Source organism: Sylvia atricapilla, unplaced genomic scaffold (genome assembly GCF_009819655.1).
Source record: "Sylvia atricapilla isolate bSylAtr1 unplaced genomic scaffold, bSylAtr1.pri scaffold_160_arrow_ctg1, whole genome shotgun sequence".
Lineage (NCBI taxonomy): Eukaryota > Metazoa > Chordata > Aves > Passeriformes > Sylviidae > Sylvia > Sylvia atricapilla.
In genome coordinates, this window is record NW_027077089.1 from 2,418 (window position 1) to 11,594 (window position 9,177).

At 55.1% G+C, this 9,177-nt stretch overlaps 1 protein-coding gene across 1 annotated transcript; it reads right to left on the reverse strand.

Moving 5' to 3' along the window:
* Nucleotides 1-2,286: 2,286 nt before the first annotated feature.
* LOC136374851 (maestro heat-like repeat-containing protein family member 6) lies at nucleotides 2,287-7,030 on the reverse strand (the record flags this gene model as incomplete). The annotated part of the gene is given in 13 exon segments (XM_066340243.1): nucleotides 2,287-2,727; nucleotides 2,969-3,070; nucleotides 3,229-3,384; nucleotides 3,518-3,694; nucleotides 3,930-4,067; nucleotides 4,250-4,364; nucleotides 4,645-4,863; nucleotides 4,865-5,052; nucleotides 5,259-5,406; nucleotides 5,661-5,809; nucleotides 5,994-6,317; nucleotides 6,432-6,496; nucleotides 6,913-7,030. Coding segments are annotated over 13 exon segments (2,340 nt in total), but the record flags the coding sequence as incomplete, so codon positions are not given.
* Between the last annotated feature and the right edge of the window lie 2,147 nt (nucleotides 7,031-9,177).

A 9,177-nucleotide genomic window follows, 5' to 3' on the forward strand; every position in this document is an offset into this window, starting at 1 on the left:
AAAGACTTATTTTTTCTGCAAAACGTCCATCTGGGGAAAAAAAGAAGTGATTCTACTTCCTCTGCCTTTGAAGTAGAGGATGCCTCATGCCTCATCCCATGACATGCCAGTGTGATGCCAGGAGCATCACAAAGCATTGCAAGAGACCAGCAGATGGTGATATTGCACTGCTTTGACTTTAACACCTACCATGACTTCTCTTGCAGAAACTATAAAATTTGTAATTAAAAGTACCAGAGAGGTATTAAACATTGTTAAATGTACAAACTGTCACGTCAGAAATGTTCATATTGTTTAATGTAATAATTTGCCATATGATTAATTGTCTAATAAGGTTGCTAATTTTTTAAACTACCTTTATTCTTCCGTGTTCTCCTCTTCTGGCCAGTGAATTTGGCATGCAAAGTACTTTTTTTGCCAAAATATTATTGCAGGGTGTAATACAAGGGGGTGGAGTCAAAGGTGTTCAGCCATTTCTTGGTATGGAAATGAGATTCAAATGAGATGCCAATGCCTTCCAGGAAGACTCAGAAGAGCCACAATGAGATGAAGATTTGGGGTCTTAGGGCAGATTTTGGGGTCGATTTTTTGGGGGGTGCATGACATCCCAATCAGGGACTGTATGATGAACTTGGAAAATGAGGTGCAAAACATGCAAATTAGATTTTAAGAAGGGGTTTTCTCCCATGTCTGAGCAGTGTCATGTTATTTGTGAGGACTTTGAGGGTCAGTTCTGGGGGGTCTTGGGGATTGAAACAAAAAGGATGGGGCTATCTGCATATTCAAAGGCGATGACATGATACAATACTGCACCTCCAGCACCTTTGATCCGTAATAACTTCCACAACGAAGCCCATGCCAATCACGGATTTGAAGCTGAACATCCAGTATAGACTCTGAAGATGAATAGACTGTATTGAATGAAAGCATTTACACTTAGTAGATTTAAAGTGAAAATACTTTCAAAGCGGGGAAATGTTAAGATAGGGTTAAGAATTTCGGTGGCCACAAAGCCGGGGAATACAACATCAGCTTCACTGTAACCAGGATGTTGCTTTCATTGTTCTAACCAAATCAAGTATAACTTTGCCTGGGTAATCAGGGAGGAGGGAGGATTAGGACGATTTGTACTTAGGCCTATGTATCTAAGAAATAAAGCTGCTCTCTACTAGGTTGGGTGAAACTGTACCTAATCATCGTATCATAGATGATATAATTATAATGATTGTTGGTAGCTGAACGTGATTATTACCTTAAACCAGAATCCTGAGAATCATAAGGGAAGATACTTACCGAAATTCATGCTCGGGTGTATACAATAGAACAACGGGAGCGCATATTGATTAACATACAGTTGTAGACTATAATACTGTATGTCTTCTGAGCCCTCGTTGGGAGCTGGATTTGGGCCTGTACCCCGACTCCCAGAGCTCTCAATAAAGCACCTCATAATCATCCGTGATTATGTGTTTTCCAAGCTAACAGCAGCACCTGCATACCTCTGGAAGCCCAGCCAAGCCCAAGCAAATTCCCAGCTCAGCTTCAGCCACTGCCACCTTCTCATGCCGAGGGGGCCCTCATTGCACCCCAAGGCGTCTAGGTACCTCTAGAGGCAAGGACGGCAGAAGGGGCCTGTGTGTCGTTTTGACGCCGCTTCGGCTCCACAGAGATGCAAATAAAGTGAAGAAGACAAAGCGTTTATTAATTAAAGGCAAAGCAAAGGGATGAGCTGGAAGGGAAAAAAAGGGGATGGGCAGGGTCTGAGGGCTGGAGCTAAGGAGCTGTCAAAAGGGAGGGAGAGGGCTGAAAAGCAATGCCAGCGTTCCACAGGCTCAGCTGTGCCAATCCTCAGCTGTGCCTGGAGCTGCAGCGGCAGTGGGAGATGGTGTCCTCTTCAGTTTCTGCTGGTGCTGTTCTTGGGACACTGCTTCACTGCGTCCTGCAGACAAGCTCCTCTGCCAAACTGGGCTTGAAAGGCAGAACACGGAGGAAGAGAGCCACAGTCAGGGCGCACATCTGCAGGAATCCTGGGAGACCCTCCCGCCAAGGGCGTCCCTCTCGGCTCTTGCAGTGGCCACAAGATGGAGAGGCCAACAGGATCAGCCAGAAGGTACTGACCTGAATCCTCCCCGTGTCCCTGAAATCTCTCTGTGCTCTGCCCACACCACCCCTCGTCCACACAGAGAGCAAAGCCCTCCACAGCCGGGCCAGACATCGCAGCTCCCTGTGCAGGCAGTGCAGCCCCTCCCTGCCGGATCCCACTGCCAGCCCACGGCCATCACTCACCTCATCGAGGACCTGGAGCGCTTCCTTCTGCCCTCTCAAGAGTACCCTGGCGGACCCTGTGAACACAGAGCCTGTCGGGCCCCAGCGGCACGGCTCCCTGCCGGCGGCGCTGCCGGCCCTGTGGCCACACGGCCTCCTGCCCCGGCAGGGCTCAGCCCGGGCCCTTGCCGCACGCTGCCGCCCCAGGGCACGGCTGCCAGAGGGCGGCGGCGGCCCCGAGGCCAGGCGGGGCTCCACGGCGCCGGGCCCGGCCGCCGCCGCAGCCGGGGCAGCGGCCGGGGTCGGGGCGGGGGCCGAGCTGCGGCGGGCCGGGGAGGGAGCCCGGGCCCGTGGCTCACCGATGAACCTGAGGGCCGCCTCTCGCAGGGGCTCCTGTGGGCTCTCCAGGTACGGCAGGGCCTGGCGCAGGGTCTCGGCCGCTCGGCTCCTGTCGTCTGTCAGCTGCAGAGAGCGGCAGCAGGGAAGGGTTGGCAGAGGGGCTCCACGGGCACCCGGCTCGGGGCCACCGGAGCCTGGAGAAGAGCCCGCGCGGCCCGGGGAAGGGAGCGGCGTGTGGGGCGCAGGCTGGAGCCCCTGGCTGCAGTGCTGGGCAAGGGGTCACAATTGCCAACACCACACACTTAGCGCCGGGGGAAAGAGGCTTCTTCAGGCTGGGCCTCGGGCTTTTCCAGGCCATCCTTACCAAACACTCAGTGATTTTCAATGTCTGCTCTGTCTTCAGCACCTCCTGGAGATCCATCTTCTTCAAGAAGTTGGTCGCACAGTGCAAGGTTTCCCAAGAGGCCTGGAGAGCAGCAGAAATGCCGAGATGGCACCACTGTCCAGGACACAGGACTTTCATCCCTGTGCCGAGGCCAGGAGGAGGCTGCAGCCTGGGAGGCACCAGGGCAGGAGGCAGCCGAGCCCCCTCCAGGGATGCACCAGCATCACGCAAAACCCCACCTTTGCCACGTCCCAGTTCTCATCATGGCAGTGCAAGAAGAGAGGGAGCAGGCTCTGGCTCACAATTCTCTCCAGGGGCTTTTTCCCCTCGCCCACTACCAACTCCATCACTTTGTGAAGAAGTTGAATGGAGAGGAGCTGCACATGGCTGTTGTCCTGTAGGAAAGAAGGAGGAAACGACCTAAGCACGAACTTCTCCAGCCCGCATGGAGAAAGGCATGAAAATCCACCAAGCACAATGCTTCTGGGCCACAGCCAGTGCCTGTGGCTAGGGGCAACAGAGCCTTACGTTTTCAAAGAGTGGCAGCAGTAGACTGGCCAGGATCCGGGCAGAAGCGCTAGAGAGCATGAGTCGTTTTTTCTGGAGCATATTCACGAAGACAGAGAGCGACATGCCGACGATGTCTCCATCTGCATCGCCCAGCAGATCCAGAAAACTTTGAGACAGGCTGCGTATAGGTCTGGTCTGTGTGGAACACAAGGCCATGCTGTGAAGCCATGAACAGCTGCACCACCAACAGCGGGCCCCTGGCACTGCAATCCCAGCCTGCTGCCGCAGGGCCCAGAGGCCAAAGGCCTGTCCCAAAGCACCTGGGCAGCTGAGGCAGGAGAGCTTGGAGCAGCTGCCTCAGCTCCTGAAGCCCAGCCAGCCCACGGGGCTGCTCTCCCCATTGCAGCTTCAGCCGCTGCCCCCGTCTCACCATGGAGGGCTCCTTGCTGAGCACCACGAGACCTCTGAGCGCCAGGCGACGCCTCTCCCTGCACGCGCTCTGCAGGTACCTGGACATGACGTTCAGGACTGTGTCACAGCACTTGGTCACGTCCAAGCACTGGAGGACCTGAAAGGCACAGGGCAGTGACACAGGGCCCGGCCGGCAGGAGCCCGGAACCGCACAGGGCCGGCCCCAGGCAGCAGCAGCAGCACAGGGCGTAGGGCGCCGTCCCAGGCACGGGATGTGGCTACGAGAGGGCAGAGAGCTGTGAGGCAGCTCAGCCAGGCAGTGCTGGCCTTCAGGCTCACCTCCACAAGAAATGCCAGTAGAGGCAGATCCCAGCTTGTCTGCTCCTTGCTGAGCCTCAGGACAAGGCGGTATGCAATGCGGGAACAGAAGCGGATCAAGTCACGGCGCATCTCCCTTTCAGGGGGAAAAAGGCACAAAGACCCTGAGATGGGGGGAGGAAATCCTTTCCCAGGACTGACTCACAGATGCCCGGTCTTTCCCCAACACCTTCTGGAGGGGATGTGGGCATTTTGGGAGGTGGATCCTCCTTGCACCCAGCCTTTCCCAGCCTTTTCCAGTCTGCTCAGCCGTCCCTCAGTGATGAGGCTCTCTGGGCCATGAGCATAGGCACTGCGGGAGGCACCCTGAGCACAGGGCACAAATGCTGGGGACGGAGGGGTGATGGGGGTCTCACCTGGCCAGCAGACCCATGGCATAGTGCTGGGTGTCAGCACAGAGCATTGTGTCCCATCCGCGCTTGCGCTCCATCGCCATCAACAGAGGCTCATACTGCAGACAGCGGAGCAGAGCCTTCATGGCCTGCACTGCAAACCTGTGTGCAGAGCAAGGCCTGGGTCACACTGGGAGCGCTGGCACTGGCCACAAGGGCATGGGAAGCACAGAAGGACCGGGACCTGTTGGGGTTGTTGGGAAGGTGGTGTTCCTGCTGGCATGCTCTCCAGAAGGAATCAACTTCCTCTGGCATCTGCTGTGTGGTGATGACAACACGGAGCAGCAGAGCCATAAACAGAGGGTAGGAAGCACGCGTCACGGCCTCGTGGCGCTGAGGCATCTGGACAATCACCCAGAGCACCAGAGTTGCCTGCAAAAGAAGCAGCCCAAGAGAGCACTCAGTGCTGAGTTGTCCATGTGGCAGGGCCCCAGGGAAGAGACGCAGGGGGAGCAGCGGGCCTGGTGCCCACTGAGCCTGCCCTTAGCCCAGGTTTCAGCCCAGTGCCTGAGGCAGGGGGAGGATGGAGAGCTGCTGGAGAGGACACCAGGGGACGATCAAAGGCCCAAAATACTCACAGCCAGGGCAAAAAAGTCCTTGTTGTCCCCATCAGAGGTGCTCGTCCTGTACATTGGCAAGGGCTCCATTACACGGACCAGTGTTGGCAGTACCTTCTCCATGGCTTGTCTTGATGAGCCTATGGCTCTCCACATTGTTGCAGCAGCTCTGTGGGATCAGAGCTCTGTGTCAAAGGCATCTCAGTCACACTACCATGCCCTGTGCAGCTCTGGAGGCCAGGTGAGAGAGCCCCAGTGCCCTGAAGGGCAGGGAGGGAGCATGGCAGCAGGCTCGGGAAAGAGAGGGGCCCGAGGGTCCTGGACCTCTCTGCCTGTCTGGCAGAGCCCATTGCACAGGCCGTGCAGGGCGATGGCCCTAATGGCTGGTGAGCCCTGAGCTCTCAAGGCAGGCGGGCCCCGTACCTGTCACACGTTGGGGCACAGCGCAGGAGGGTCAGCACCACGTCAGCTGGGTGTTCTTCAGCCAACTTCACAATGTTCATGGGCAGCCTGGTATCCACATGTGCCTGGGATGCCAGGCTCTGGTGAATGTTCCTTACAATGGCTGGCACCTGGAAGAGGCATAGGGAAGACTTGGAGCGCTGTCCAAGGGAGCAAGTTCCTCAGCTTCCGCCAAGAAGTGCTTCCCTTCCTGCCACACTGTGCTGGCCTCAAAGGCTGAGGGGGCCCAGTGGCTGTGGCTTGAGAGGACACACGATCTTGGAAGGCCTCCAGCCCTGGCCCCAGGCTGTTTACCTGCTGCTCACAGGAAATACCACTCGTCGGCAAAAAGTCCATAGTGGGCGCAGGAATCACAGTGGGAGTGGCTGTGGTGCCAGCATCTCCGAAGCCCTGAGTCTCTTCGCTGCTGACGATTGTTATGACCACATCCTCAGGCACAGCCGTGTCAGCCTTTGCCCCGTGATCATCCAGTGCAGTGCCTGAATGTTCTAATTCCTCATCCAAATCTGGGCTGACGTCAGGCTCTGCCTGGAGCTCGATCACCCGGCAGTCAGGCTCGGCCTCTGTCGCAGTGGTGCCGGTCCTTCTGCGCCGAATGCGCAGGAACTTCCCGAACATCTGCAGGAGAACAAAGGACAGGGAAGAGAGACATGTTGCATGGAGTGCTCCAAGCGTGGTGCTCGGCTGAGCAGTGACAGCAGGCCCAGCCCAGGCGGGGATGGCTGCAGGTACCTTCAGTGTTCTTCGGAAGAGGCCACGGGCAGGCTTCTGCTCTTGTGTGCGGTCTGTGCCTGCATCTGGCAAAGAGCAAGAGCAGCCAGAGCTGAGGGGCTGCAGGAGAGGCCGAAGAACATGGCCCAGCCCTGTCCTCCCCAGGCTGGGACTGCCCCAGGGGATGCAGCAAGGGCGCTGCGAGATTCAGCCCCAGCCCCTCTTCCATCCTGTCCTCGGGCATGTCTACAGCAGGAGGGATGGGATGGGATGGGATGGGATGGGATGGGATGGGATGGGATGGGATGGGATGGGATGGGATGGGATGGGATGGGATGGGATGGGAGGGGATGGGAGGGGAGGGGAGGGGATGGGATGGGATGGGATGGGATGGGATGGGAGGGAGGGGAGGGGAGGGGAGGGGAGGGGAGGGGATGGGATGGGATGGGATTGGGCCAAGCTGTCTGCAGCCATCGTGCAGTGACCCAGCTCTTCCACTCACCATCCTGCAGTGGCTTGAACTGCTCCACCTCTTCAGGCTCTTGTGCTGGGGCAGCTCCAAGGCCTTTCTTTCTTTTGCCCCTGAATACTTTGGACAGGCCAAGAAATCTGCCCGCCATGCCGCAGCACCCCTTAGAGAGAGGCCTCAGGAAAGCTCTGGGTGAACAAGTTGTGCAGTTGTGCCTTGAAAGCACCTGTGACAGAGAAGCCTCAGGAAGGCTGCAGGAAAGCAAGTCCTGCTCTCTGGTCTCGAGGGCTCCTGCCACAATGACAGGAGATTTCCTCGTCGAGGATTCAGGTCACCAAATCTCACAGTCTGGCCTGGAGAGCACAGGCCACTGCGATAGGAGATGGCTTGGAAAGCCTGCGAATCACAAGGCCTTGCAGTCTGGCTGTGAGGTCAGCTGCACGAGTCACTCCTCGGAAAAGCTCCGGGTCAGGCACAAACGAGTGCGCTGTGCGGGGGCTCCTCACAGCATTGCTCTGGCGCGTCCTGTCCCGTCGCCCACTCCAAAGAATGTGGCGTGGCTGCGTCGTTGCCAGCACCTGTCACCACCTGTCACCAACGGTCCTTGGATCTCCTTTGCCTTCTGTGGGTACTTGCTACGGAATCCCTCACAGCTGGCTTCAGAGCATCCTCAGGTTTGGTTCTTCCAAAATCCAGGGGCTTCAGGGTGCTCAGCAAGATTTTCACCTCCACAGTGTGGAACTGGGACCTTTCAGAACAGGCACCTTTCCAGCCTCATCTGCCCTCGTTCCTCTGTGCCTCTGCACAAAACACAGCGCAGAAGAGGATGGCAGCAGGGGCCTGTGTGTCTCAGGACTCAGGTTTTTATGCTGCTTCAGCTCCACAGAGATGCAGGTAAAGCAAACAAGCCAAACTGTTTATTAATGGAGGGCAAAGCAAAGAATGAGCTAGGAGGGAAAAAAGGCATGGGCAAAGGCACAGGGCTATCAACATATCTTCTCTCTCTCTCTCATAGAAGATTTTATCTTTCCAAACTTTTATTATTTTTTTGGCGCAACCCCCATTCTCAACAATATTTCTAGATTTTTCCCCACCACATTAAGTTTAGGGATCAATGAAATATCTTCCATCCATCTGCTGGTATTTCTTTGAATTACCACATCTTTTGTGTTAGGGACTTCAAACTTTTTTCCTTCCCATGGTTGTCACTTTTGAGATCTCTTTTCTTATCTTCCATCCCACTGGGCCTCCCCATAACATATGCCTTTTTTGCTTTAAGACCGACCAAATATTGGAACACCTCCTCCCCAATCTCGAGGGGGTTTTCCTCACCGAGATTTAGGTGCTTTAAAGTCCTTGGCCCTCTAAAAGCCCTGAGTCGCGTCGGTATAAAAAAGCAGAGTCCTCAAGGTCTGCTTTCAGGTTTCTCATGCTGTTTATTATTTGATATCTCAGAATTTTCTCTGCTCCCCAGCCGAGGTCCGGACAGCAGCTGGGACACGAGGCGACCGACTTCCCGAGAGGATGTTCCCTAACATTTATACAGATAACTACGTATTGGTAATTTACTATTTTGTACCAATGCCCAGTGCCCACACTAAAAGTGACATTTCTACTTTGCTCCAATCCACTCTAACTACTTTGTGCCATCACCACCCCAAATGATGGAGGACAAGGAAGAAGGAGAAGTACATGAGGTACCACCCAAATTGCACCATCTTGTCCCCATTCACCTCTATTCTATAAACTCTAAAACTACTGAATTCTGTATCGTCTACTGTACTAAACTATTGTTTTCACATCCTGGTGGTTTCTAATTCCTTTTGCAGTGTTGGAAGCTTTTCTCATGGATTAAAATGAACCCCGGTGTTTTCCTGGGCTCTGTGCCAAGGTCTCTGAGCCCCCTGGACCGGCTCCACACCCCCCTGTCCAGGGCTCAAACTCCTTTCCTCAGGTCCCAGGCCATCCAAGGGGATGTCCTGGACTCCAACATCTCCCCCTCCTGTTTGAACCAAAAAGACTTCTTTGGATGCTTTGTCCATGAGCCGTCGCATGCACTGAAACAGACATGGTATGACCATGAGAAGAATTACAAACCCCAACAGGATGCATAAACCTGTTTATAAAATTTCCTTCCACAGTGGTGAAAGGTCAAAAAAATTGAACATGCCATCCAGCCTTGATGCATTGGCCAAAGTTTCCCAAACTTTTTCCTCTGGCTGAGCCATGGGCCAAACTGCCGCATTGCTCAAAGCAGTCATTGAGAGTATGAGGCACACGTGTGTCATCAAAGGCCTC